General features: G+C 41.4%; 1 protein-coding gene across 1 annotated transcript in view; it reads right to left on the bottom strand.

Annotated features, from left to right (window-relative positions):
- The window catches only part of si:dkey-40c11.2 (drebrin-like protein), a 34,745-nt gene extending 23,298 nt beyond the window's left edge, over positions 1-11,447 (bottom strand). The window contains exon 1 of the mRNA XM_028578177.1: positions 11,092-11,447. Coding sequence (XP_028433978.1) covers positions 11,092-11,183 — 92 coding nt within the window. The 5' untranslated portion in view covers positions 11,184-11,447. The remainder of the gene's footprint in view (positions 1-11,091) is intronic.
- Positions 11,448-13,390: the final 1,943 nt, after the last annotated feature.

Below are 13,390 nucleotides of genomic sequence, written 5' to 3'. Positions count from 1 at the left end.
ATCCATATCAGCCTTGAAAAACCAGTATCAGTCGATCCCTAACAATAACCAAACCATGACAAGTCCCAATCAATAGCATTTGCACGCACGCACGCACGCACGCACGCACGCACGCACGCACGCACACACACACACACACACACACACACACACACACACACACACACACACACACAATGCTTTACATTTAGTAAGGTTTAGTAATATAATAATAAATTATAGCAATGTAAATGTAGATGAAAGCCTTATATTCTCTGAGAATAAACATTAAAATTTTCCATTTTAAGAGTGAAAATGATGCAACATAAGGAATAATGCATCTGTAAAAACCTCAACGCTTCAGCGCACCACAAACAAAAAAAGTTGATCTTCAACTTGTGTTTAATCCAAGCGCCTGCAGTAATCTTAATATAATGGCAACCAACAGAAACCTTGTTGAAAAGCTTCACCTTATGCTCTGACAATTCAGATCAACACAAAACTGTTCATTCAGATCAAACATGAATCCATATTAATACTTCAATTGATAGAATTGAAATGAAAACACTGTCCCACTGTCAAGCTCTGCTATTGAGCTAATGTACTATTGATCTACTTTTAGGACCATGGTACTGCTTGAAGCTATAACATAACAGTATTACTCATAGTCATTAACTGCCAAAGCTTTTATCTTTTACTTTTCTAAAAAGTCTAATTGTATGAATGGAAATCTACCAATCAAGAAACTTCCAGTGACTCCGGAGCAAACAAACTAATGCAAAAACCACTGCCTGCTTTGCATGTTTCAAATACTTTAGAAAACTTAGCCAGTTGGACAACAGGATGTTTAGACATGCTGGGTTAGAAATGTGACCTGTTAGTCCAAAGTCTCAACTTTGTTTGTTTGTTGTTGTTGTGTCCTTTCTCATCTTGTTTTGGCTATTCATGCAAACATGAATAAAAAGAAAATTCTAAAAGTATCCGTTTCTACATGCATGTATTGAGCAGGACAACTTCAAGTAACATGTACTTTGTCTCCATGAAAATATGTATTTGCTTTTTTATGTTTGCATTGATGGAGTGATGCTCATACTGACGATAAATCATGTTTAACTCCCCTTTTAAAGAGAGCGTTGCAAGTGAATTTGTAAAGTATCAGTTGGCTGCCTATTTGACCCATAAGAGTAATTGCTCTGATCCACCCACTGTGTAACACTGACTGATCTGTATAGTATTTGACTGGGTGGAGGACACAGCAGACTCCCCTGGAGACTATTACAGACCACTGAAGGTATTTGGTCCTGGAGGGAACGGTAAATAGTGGCAGAAATGACAGAGGCGATGGAGCACAAAATTATAAGAAAGAGCAGAAAGTGTGGCTAAATTAAATGTAAGAAAACTTGGGTAAAGAACACAGAGTTCATACAATATGAGTCAGTGGGGGGGTGAGGTAGCGAGTGGCCGAGGGAGAGACTGGATGGAATGTTGACAGGAGGAGGGGAGGGAGGAAAATGTCTGTTCTCAGCAAAATACGGGAGCGAGAGAAGTTTAGAATATGACAAACTAAACAAATAAGTAATTAAATCAGTGCCAAGGACCAGTGAGAGAAAACAGCCCTCTCTCTGTGCTCAGGCAGATGAAAAAAAGAGTGGGGGATGGACAAAGAGTGAAAGAGAGATAAAAAAGTATGCTGCTTGTGTGTCAATTCAAAATGTCCCAAAACAACAAACTTACAACAAATACTGACAAAACACTTCAGATACAGTCTATGGTTACACGTAGACTGGGGGTGTGACACAGCTGAACGAGATGTTGTGATGAACTGCATGGACAACAGTTGGTCTTGTGTTACAGCCATGAGTTAATCCACAGATAACACTAGCCTGTCATTGTGTAAACAGAGCTGCACATTTTACTTTGCTACCACATTTCTCGCTGTGTAATATAATCTGCACCGTATGAAAGGCAAGTGTTGTGGCATGTCATGTACTGTAAGATGAGGTTTGTTTGTAACGAGGTTTGGCTAATGACAAAGAAAAGAGGGAGAGAGACAAGGCATGGGGGATAATAAGAGATGCTAAGTAATAATTATTAATAATTGAGTAATAATAATTTAATCTTTGTGATTCAGTCACAACACTAGCCACACCGAAGCTCGCAAATCCATATAAATCATTCTACTGTACTTGTCTTAATGTCCTAATGTCTGTAAGTATTTTCCCAACACAGTCTCACTCCCATCGCGTCAAAAAGCAACGCTTTGTTGGGACTCTTGGCGTCACTTTTCTCAGGACTAGCGTCTAGCCCTTTGGTATCTAGCCCTCGGTTGGAACATACGTTTAACTGACATGCAGCACAAGAACGGGACAGTTAGGTTTAGGAAAAGATTGTGGGTGGGGCTACAAAATGTACGTTTCAGTGACACGCGGGACAAGACCGGGACACAAAGCCCGGTCTCTTGGGTGAAAGTCCTGTGTTGTTTGACCCATCCACCACCCCAACCAACTTCCTTATGCGGATTTTCGGTCTTTCATACTACTCGCTACCATTGTTGCTCTTAATACTACATCTATTACATCATCTTACAGCGCCACGGTCAAGCTGCTGCAATGCCCGGTGCGTTACACACGGACGCTTAAGGGTGATTTTTGCATCGGTATTCAATGCTAAGAGACACTGACTTAGCGTCAGTATTTTACGAGTTGGGAGGGAGAACGGGTTGATTATCCTATGTCCTATTGTATGTCTTCTTGTTATGTTTTATTTTGCTAATTGCTCAGGTTTTTTTGTAATGTTATATTGTCAGAAAGACACAGAATATAAGAGCAATATTTAGTACTGTACCATAAGATGTCAAACGATTTCTTAAGCCATAGACAGGCCTAAGCCTGAAGCAACTCAGTCTCACTGGTTTTAAAGAAATTGTCAGAAATTCACACACTCACTTCTTTCTTAAAGCTATAGGACGTATATCAATTCAGCAAGAGGAAACAGTCCTCCCCACAACAGTCAATAGACCTCTCCTGTTGTGTGTTAATATGTCAGATCTGATAACAGAGAGGACGCAAGTATGTTTACACTGAAAGGTACAACTCAGCTCTAACTCAACACAGCACTAAATATAAATGTATTGTAGTAGATCAACACTGTTGTGTGTTTCAACATCATTTCCCATTTTTATATATCAAACTAAGCATTGGCATCATAGAATGCAGCATTTGAAGTTAAAATTATCAAATACTAGTGTATGTTGTATTACTGCATAACAGACAGCAGAGCTTGGGGCTAATACAGTGGTGGAAGCAATGTTTAGGGTTTAACAGAAGATGGAAAACATAAGAAGAGAAACATAAAGTTCACTGACACGAGGGTGTGCGCTTAAGAGCTATGGGGCACATGGAGAGGGTGTACCAGAGGGAGGGCTATTTTCAGGTTGGAGAAAAACCATTCAAAGACAGGGTTCACACTGGGCAAAACGATGAAAAGCACCAGGGGATGTAGATAGGTATAAATGGGTAGGCTAAGAGGGGCGCATTTAACAATGGGAAACAGCCAGAATGTACTGGAGGTTTCCAAGGGGGCAGAAGAGTATGTGGTTATTGGGGGCAAGTGTTTTGATGGAAGTAATACAGGGGTCTCTATGGGGTAAATTGTTATGACTCTTACAGGGATGTATATGGTTTGTTCAGAGAGGAGAGGAGAGGAGAGGAGAGGAGAGGAGAGGAGAGGAGAGGAGAGGAGAGGAGAGGAGAGAGAGAGGAGAGGAGAGGAGAGGAGAGGAGAGGAATGAGTGGCGATAAATCCTCTAAATCCCACTGGGATCACTCTGGCATTTCCTGTGCATGCTGTCCCACACTGCTAAACACACTGCTACACACACACACACACACACACACACACACACACACACACACACACGAATAGCCTCATGCCTCTATATCACGATTATTATGGGATCATTAAAAACATCATGGCATCTTATCGCCAACCATTTCCTTTAGTTAAACAAAGTAAACTCTCTCAAGTATCACATACCCACTTAGACCTCATTTGGCCCGTCTTCTCTGCTGCCTGTCTTAATGCTTTGATCTTCCTTTCATACCTCTTAACCCCTCTACCTGTCCTCCCAACTTCAATCATTCTGCTTTTCAACAACCTCTTGTCAAGATCACCAAGCTCAAACTGTCTTCGCTCACTGCAATTATTTCTCTTTCCTCTCACGCGTTGTCCTTTCTCATTCCCTTATTCCTCTATATTTCTAACAAAGTGTCCTTCCTCATTCATTTGCAACCCTTTCCCACCCTTCTCAGTCCCTCTCCACCCATCTCCCCCGCCTCATTCTGTCTCCCTTAACAAACAACCCAGCTTTCCCACCAGGGTTGTCAGGACAACAGAGCCCCCCAACTTTCCTCACCCAAACTCAACCCAATTCCACCCACCAGCAAGTGAACAAACAAGTGAGCAAAAAGGAAAGTGGAATTCCCAGTCAAGGCCCTGCAGTGTGACTTTGCAAGATGCTAATAGTTAAGCCTAAGAATGTCATGACTATAACCGCTGTCCTCCTTTGTAACCATGGTGAAGTGGGAGAAATTGTCCACAACGCTGTGATGATACCTCACAGCATCAGGACAACTATGGGAATGAGAGAAGGGGAAGTGGCCCAGTGTCTGTGTTTATGTTCTTGCATGTGTCAACTCACACTTATAAATAATTGCGTATGAAAGTATCAGGGCGTATGAATGTGTCTGATGATCTCATAACTGTGTAATTAAGAGTAAAATAACAGTAAATGTTATTGTCTGTCAAAGGATTTGTGGTTGTCAGAGACTGATGGTGTTGTCCTTGGTGTGCTCACAAAAAAAGACGAGCCTCAGCAACACAGAACATGACGAGACATTTCAGCGTGCACTTGGTTACTCCTTTTACAACTTTCATGCTCTGGCTAATTCACTAGTAAATGATGCCAGAATGAACTTAGTGATGGACTTTAGAAGACATCCTAACTTTTCTAAGAAGTAGAGCATTTTCTAGATATAATATATTTGGTTTATTTTTGGAATTAAGGCAAGGATTTTTAAGAGATAAGCTCATTTAGACTGATTCTGATTTTTAGCAATTACACAGCTCTCTCTTCTACACTCAAGACCAATTAGTTAGATTAAACAAGCAATCCACCTTCCATTTTTATATCATTTGCATGAACAATTCATCTAGTTTCACAAACACGCAGCCAAAGTTTTCCAGCAGAGCGTCTCAGGCCTTGATCTTGAACTGCAAAGGGAAACAATAACCTATTTGTTGTGTTCACTGCTGTAGGCATAAAAAAAATGAAAGAATTCCAGTGGAAACAATGTGCAGAGGGCATCTGGATTAACTTCAACTGCTCCAACTGAGGCACTTGACTGAACAAAAGGAGGATTTGATAGAGAGGTCAGGCGTGAGGATGCCTGACATATACTTTGAGGGTTATTGTTCCCAGCGATCTTTATATACCGTTTTTACCATAATAGGAAAAGAGATGCCACACCTGCTGGAAACAATGTCTTTTTGAAGGTAGTAGCTTTTTGGTGTTTATCTTGAGGTTATTTAGAAAACTGACACTGAGAAGAATAATAGCCTTGCAGTGCCACCAAGTAATGAAACATTTAGTACCAACCTTTTGAATCTTCTATAGGGCAATTACAAGTCGCACTTTAACACGGTGTCAATTTGTGGTCGGGCACCCAACAGTTTGCACGCTTAGGAACCCAAACATGAACACACACACACACACACACACACGCAGTATAACCTTATGCAGTCATGCCTCATCATGCCTGAGACCTACTATTACCCTGCAGTTTCATCTTAGACCCCATATGAACCTAAACAATGTTTAAAGGAGTAGTAGGCAGTTGTTTAGTAATTACCGTTAGAATCAAGTCCATCTAAACAGAGATACATATAACAGCCATTTCAGCTATCATTGTTATCATCTTCCAACATGCCACCCACAGACACGCTCACACAAGCAGCTAGCTAAGCTAAGGTTACTCATATGCAGAAGGCATAACCTACACAGTGCTCTTGTCAGGTGCAAACCATGCATTTTTTAAAACTATGTTGGTGGTATAGTTTTTTTTTTTTTTTAAACATTTAGTTAACCAGGATATGTCTGTGGCCTAATGGGACACTTATATACTTAATGTCTGCCCTAATGTCACACTAGTAGTCCTTGAATTGTCCAAGCACTACTCTGGGCAGCCCAAGTTAGTGCTCAAGCGCCCCAGTGTCCAGCCAAGAATTAAAGCAGTTCTCGTCGGGCCTGCTAGAGTCTGTGCACACCGTGGTGTGAAAGGCAGCACCAATATTGGGACCAATGCATTATTTGAAATACACCAACACTGGTGTTTTTGTTGCAAGGTTCTCGCAGCAACAATAGTGTGATAAGGCACTGCATAGGTAGGATGCATGTGTCTTTGGAAACCAACTGAGATCTATGTCTCACAGACAGTTACTGAAAAGTATTACACAAGAAGCAGAGATAGAGAGAGAGACAGGGCGACAGAGAGAGATAGTGAGAGAGTGGACCGGGCATTGGTGCATTGTAACTGCCCTTTGACTTCCCGTTTACAGTATACCGCTATTTATATTAAGGATCAATCAAACAGGTCCTGTCATGATTCTGCCTGATAACAACACGGTGTGTGTGGCCTTTGAAGCCCTATCCTGAACAGACAGAGGAAACCAACCACAACGCTTGTTTTTCGTCTGCAGGATTCCACGCTCAGGTGATCAGCAGGATTTGTTTCAACATAAAAAGCTTTAACAAGATAGATGAGGATTACACAACAGCTCAGATGTCAACAGCTAGCATTAATATGCCATCCAGTCTCTTTTTGACAGGTGGGTGTTTGGGGATAATTAAGGAACTGAACAAAAAGCAGAACCAAGTGCAAGGCAGTTCAGGCAGCGAGTAACTTCTTGATGAACAGTGTGATGGTAATGGTTGTTTATCTTTACAAACAAGATAGAGGACTTGCTGCACATATAATCTCGCTCTGGAGTCAGGAAATACTGTACACAAGCAGTAGCACTTACGCATTTCCATCCACACACAATGGCAGCCCTGCCTTCCTCCCTCCCGTCCTCTCCCCACAACCACAGGTGTATTCCATGCAGTGTGTAACTTTAGACCCAGGAACTCTTTAGGTCTTGGTTAATCATGCATGAGCCTGTGGAAATTCTGGCAAGTAGCAGCAGCGCAAACTCCCCGGGCCAATGCAGAAATAAAGGCTCCTCCATTTCTCAAAAGGAGAGACCCTTCATAGGAGATCAGAGGCCTGGAGAAGAGAGGATAGTGTGCTGCTTCTTAAATGAAAATGGCTAACAGTGATTAAGTTTGCCACAGACTGTCAAACTCAAATATCAATAAAGGTGAAATCAAAAATAAATGATCCGTAGCCAGATAACTAATTAATTCAGTGGGATAAATGCCATGTTGCATTATACTGGAGGATTATTTTCTAACAGCTACAAAAGAATTTGGATACAATTTATAGAGTGTTACTGAAATAAAGTGGAGGCTTTTTAAAAAAAACAAGTGTTGCCAGAGGTTACATTTTATTTCAAATAATAAATACCTGGAATACCATGACCATTACCATTTGGTGACAAATCAATATATAATATATATTGTGCCAGAAAGAAATCACAAGTGAAGGCCTTACATCATTCAACTGTAAGTTTGTCTTAACTTCTCGGGAAGTTCTTACACAATCAATGAGGAACCTGGTAAAGTAAACTGTCTCTTTCAGCAATCTAGGAACAATTATATGTACCACCTAAATATTATATTAATATAATCTGTAATGTCCCATGCTAAGCAGTTTTCTTTCTGTTAGTATGGCTACAGTACAGTATATTCCATTCATACAAATGAAATAAAATATCTGACCTAATTCTAGAACTAGACTTTCAACCAAGAATGAATGAAGACAAGACTGATTGGTCTCTGAATACTCTGCCTGAACTGAATCACTCTGTTACTACAATGGAATCAGATATTTACTTTATGCGTCACTGCCTGTGGACTGTAATAATCCCTGCAAGAGAACATAGTGAAACACTTAACACGGCACACAGCATCAAAGTGTGGACAGCAAGAAAAAAAAGTCTATGAAGAAGTCTGATGAATAGAGAGAGGCTCAATAGGAATTCACATCTGATATGTTTTGCAAGGCTGAAACAATGCTGTAAACATTTTTCTAAACTGACTTCTCCCCCCTTCTTTATCATGCTTGGCTAAGCTGGTGCTGCACTCAATTTGATACTTGGCAGGAAGACACCTCTGGTAGTGCAGGCTGCTTTGCTCTTAATATTGGCTGAGTTGAAAATGTGTAAAATGTGCAAAACAATGAGGTATTCTATTGAACTGTAAATATATATATATATATATATATATATATATATATATATATATATATATATATATATACACATCTGAGTACATCTTGAGTTTGTGCTAATACAACGTGTCATCATTTCATACAAAATGAAAAGCAAAGGCTCATATGAAAGATGTCAGCATAGTTGCTTACAGGAAGAACATTTCAGTTTGTGCATGGCTACATTGACCTTACCTAAAGTGTCTATTTGAGTCACTTATTTTGGTATTAACTGGACATAAATCATAATTTCTGCTGCTAAGAATTTGAAGTATTTCCTATACAGAGGATTAGACGATATCCTTGGGAACACTCATTATCACTGTTTCCCCTTCTTTCTGTCTCTCAAAGCACACACTAACAGTAAACATATGCAGACAGTGCAGGTTTCCAGCCTACAAGTGAGACACTTTGTAGTCCTCAGTGGTCTGGGAGACAGAGAAGAGAGCTCCAAGGCTGTATGTTGAGCAGAGAGGTCTGAATGAAGGATGCATTGAAATTGCTCCTCTTTTCTTCAGAGTCTCTACCACAAAAGGGTCTGTTTCCCATTCAGGACACAAGGTCATTAGATAATACACACAGGAACCTCAAGGCCACACAGTGGGGGCGGAATCTTTCAACAAAACAAGCTTCCTACCCCTCTCTGTGTAAACTTCTCGACACCCCCAACACACTTTAATAGTCTCTGCAGGACGCATATGCACATCCAGAGACAAATATATTCACATGCAAACTCACATAAAATCCCTTCAACACACAGACACACACACGCGAGGTGGGTGTCTGTTTCTGTGGACTGACAGTGGGAATCATGACATCATCATATCCCCCTCCCACCTCTTTATTCAGTCACAGACGAGTTATTTAGCCCTCTAAAATGGGCTCAGTGAATGCTGAGGGATTTCTCTTTCTCTTTCTTTCTCTTTTTATTCTCTAGTAAGCTCAACCAAACATGTGCATGTTGTGAATAGATGCATCTGCACGTTTGTCTGCGTGCTTGCGTGCGTGCGTGCGTGCGTGCGTGCATGTGTGTGTGCGTGTGTGTGATTGTTTGACAGGCAGTGGGCTGGCAGAGATACAATCAGGATATGTTGTTCACTAAAATTTTAGGGAAATGCTCTCCAATGAGAAACTGCTAGATCAGCGAAGTATCATTGTGGAGGTGTTGCCATGGGACACACCTCCATGGTGATACTAAACATGGAAACTTTTAGAGATTTTCCAAACGCATGCAAGGAAGAATGGAAACTGAGCATGTTCTGCCTGGATGGGGAACTTATTTCCACCCCATTCATGAAGATGTCAGATTTCAGCATGCCAAGGTTAACTATAGTGTTCTGAATCCTATTTTTCCTTAAGTCTGCAAGGCGTCATGATAAGCCAGGAAGAAGGTAGGAAGAAAGTGGGCAGGGAAACGCTGTGGCAGCGAGAGATGTGCGGCAGAGGAAGATGAAACAGAGAAGGACAGAATCAGTCCTTAACTTCCACATGAGCACACGTGTGTGGGCTTGGGCCTACTTCTCTAAACTATAACTTCATCAAAGTGTGGAAAGAGCTGGGCCATGGTATATCTAATTCTTCCTGTGCAAGCTGAGTATAGCCAGTGACAAAATGTCAGTAGCTGCAGATGACAATACCACACATAGCATAAGAGAATAGAAAAAAATGGAGAAAGAGGATGAGACAGGGATAATGCTATTGTTTGGAAAAGATGGATAGGTCACCATAGTTACAGACCAGCCAAACTCTGTGACACAAGAAATTAGCCAGGTGTCAGGTGGTTGGGTTACAGCATGACGTGGTCTCACATATGCCAGAGCAGAATGAATGAATTATTTCAACTTTCCATGTGTCTAAAATCATGTAGTCTACATTTATGTTGAAATTTCAAACGGTGAGTTCTTCTGGTAAAACTTTTCATTGTGTTTGCTTATACTGGTTGGTCTTTAATATTGTGTTCTTAAATAACCTATTGTACACATCTTAGTAACTGCTCAACATTTTAATCATTATTATTTGTTAGTCATGTGGATGGTAGCCTACTCATGCATGCATATACTATGCTGTCAAATTAAAGAGCCTCTCCCTGAAAGACAACCCCTGTCAGAGGTCAGCACATCAGCAGAAACATGATCCTCAGCACAAAGAAGGAAGCCTCGCAGCTCCTGTGGGAGAATAACAAAGTCACGGTGCGCAAAGTGAGGGCAGCGGGCCCGCCGGCCAGGTGCTGCGCTTGGAGCTGCAACAGCCGCCTAACGTGCGTAATGGACGGCAATCCACACCTCACATCAGCTCCGAGTGGATGGGGAGAGTCAATAACAACCCTGAGCTAGTAAACCAGCCTGCATGCATTTGCCTTTACTGGACTATTAGTCCAGGTTGCGTGCTGCCCCTGTGCTGGCCACCTCCTTATCCCTCATTGGATTAATTGAAATCAAGCCTCTTCTTACGCAATAGCCAACCTGGTTATGCGTAAACGGCTACAACTCACTCAGTAAAACAAGATGGAGAACCTGAAAGTTTTATTAAAGTTAGTAATTCTACTCGTGCTCGTAATTTCGCATACTGACGCAGCATAATAAAGTAAAGACATGTGATATTGTTGTTCAGATGTTAAGATGCAGAAGAATACGATTCTGGTACGGAAGGCAGATGCAATTTTTGGTTCAAGAGCACTATGCGTTACCAGTTGGTGGAGGAACGGGGGTTGAGGATGTCTTCTTTGGCCGTGAGCAACGACAGGCTGTAGGTATCAAGGTTGACCGTCTGCGAGCTCATGATGGCAAAAGTTTCCAGACCACTCCGCAGCTTCTCTCTTCACTGGTCCCGACGGTTTTCGGGCTCGGATTATCTGCTGGAAAACAGCCACAGCGGAACACTGAGGGTCGTTCGCGGCCGAGAAAACAGCAGTAAAGGTATGCAGGTTCATGCAATGGGGTCTTAAGTTCCAAAGTGGAGCGATCTGTGCAGGCGCTGCGCACTCACAGCGTGGAGGAGACTGCGACTGCACACTGGTCTTTGTGCAGCGGGGTCGAATACGTTTTCACTATAAAGCCCCACCTCCTGTTGAGAGAGTGGAAAGCATAATGACTTCGCTAGCTGGGTCACTTGGAGGAAACGCAACCGCACAGCTACCTACAGATCATAACTGTCTCGGGCATCCTCATATCCTGATATTCACTTAGTAACTCTTGTCCTACTTGTCTTCTATAGGGCCACTTGCCTGCCTTTTTTAGTTGAGTGACAAATGTTGCTGTGTTAAAGCAAAGCAGAGCACTGGGGTTATTGCACCACATCACCACTATTTACATAATACTGCTAGCAAATGAATGATAGCTGAGGGTCAACAGCATAGAACAATCCACCAAAATATACACAGTTTATTTTTATTTTTTTTATAATTGTGATGGCTTAGCTTTTGTTTGAGCAAAAGTCCAGAATAGGAATTGTTGATTAAAGGGGCTATACAGGGGCAGTGCGGCACTTTGGATCTGTCAGTCTCTCTTTGTCTCTTTTTGTCGTTGAGTCAGCCCCCACTGGCCCTTGGCAGACTCCAGAGAAGCCCTTTACAGTGCAGGCAATCTCTGAACGAGACGAAGAAGGGCCAATTTCATGGGAACTGAGTCCGAAGCAGGCTGCACATAAAAAAAGAGGCTGTTTCAGTGTTTAAGAACGGCTGGGGGTCTGTTCAATGGCTGCCCAACAGTGTGACACACACACACACACACACACACACACATACACAAACTAACCACACAATCACACACAAACACTGCCATGCACTGATGGCTCACACATGCACAAACACACAAGCAGTGAACTCCAGACAAACTCACTCCAGACATGCAAACACACGCACGTACACACTCATGTACTGGTCTTCGACTGTGGGTCAGTGGCGTGGGGGGTTTAAGATCTTGGATTATGGGAATGTTCCTGAGCTCTCTAATTTACTTAGCAGCCATTCTTAGATAATCCAGGACAGATGTAGAGGATAAAAGTCACAAGTTTTTATTTTCTAATGTGTCAGGCTCAGGGTGGGTTTGACCTTACCTTCCTAACATTTAATACACCATGCCATGCTTTTCACTGCTAAGATTTGATCTGGAAACAGTTTACAGTGGCTCATGGTGAATATTGGACTAAAACAGTCACTCGAGACAATGACTCGTGAAAATAACCACTTCCTTTTAAGGCTATATGCTTCCATTTCAGTGTTTGTAGTCCTCTTCTTTGGGTACATTTTTCACTGTTAGGGTTGCAACTTTTTTTTTTCAATGGTGCCAGAGTCACAGAAATGATTAATAAGTCTATAATGCAAATACAATATACTTTTAACAGTTTCAGTATTTACATTAGAAAAGAGCAAGCCACTGGGAAATCTGGTGTTACAGATGCATAATAAAATTGCGATAATTTAAAGAAGTAGTAAAACTAGTGACATAAATCTGGCATGAAAGCCTCACTTTATCACTCTTTGTTTGGAAAAGTATGCATTTCTCCCTAAATAGCCCACATCTGGTAAAACCCTTACTGTAACTATTCGACATTGATAAACAACACATCATATACATACATGTCATATTCATCACATGTCATTTTCAATATTTACAGATCAATACAGTGTAGAAATGTACTGTTTTTGTTTAGAAGCAGAGAAATGTGCAGTTTCAACAAGGTCTTCTATGCGATTGTAGGCCTTCCAGAAGCTTTTTAATCCAGCCTGGAACAGTGTCTTAGTACAATAAATCCATAATGATGAATCCATAAATCAAGTTACGTAATGTTTGATATCTCCGTATCGCTTCAAGTGGGTATCGTTCTGATAGTTTAGCATGAAGGATGACATCCTGGCCTTTCCAAAGACATCTTCTTTGTGATCCTTGGCCTTCCATAAGCTTTGTATTCCAGCCTGGAAATGGAGTGTCTTTACTGAGACTTTACACAATAAATCCACAACTGAATGGAATTTATTCATCTTTCCG

The sequence above is a fragment of the Perca flavescens genome, chromosome 5 (assembly GCF_004354835.1).
Source record: "Perca flavescens isolate YP-PL-M2 chromosome 5, PFLA_1.0, whole genome shotgun sequence".
Lineage (NCBI taxonomy): Eukaryota > Metazoa > Chordata > Actinopteri > Perciformes > Percidae > Perca > Perca flavescens.
Note: the sequence above shows the minus strand (reverse complement) of the source record. Positions and strands in the feature narration are given on the sequence as shown.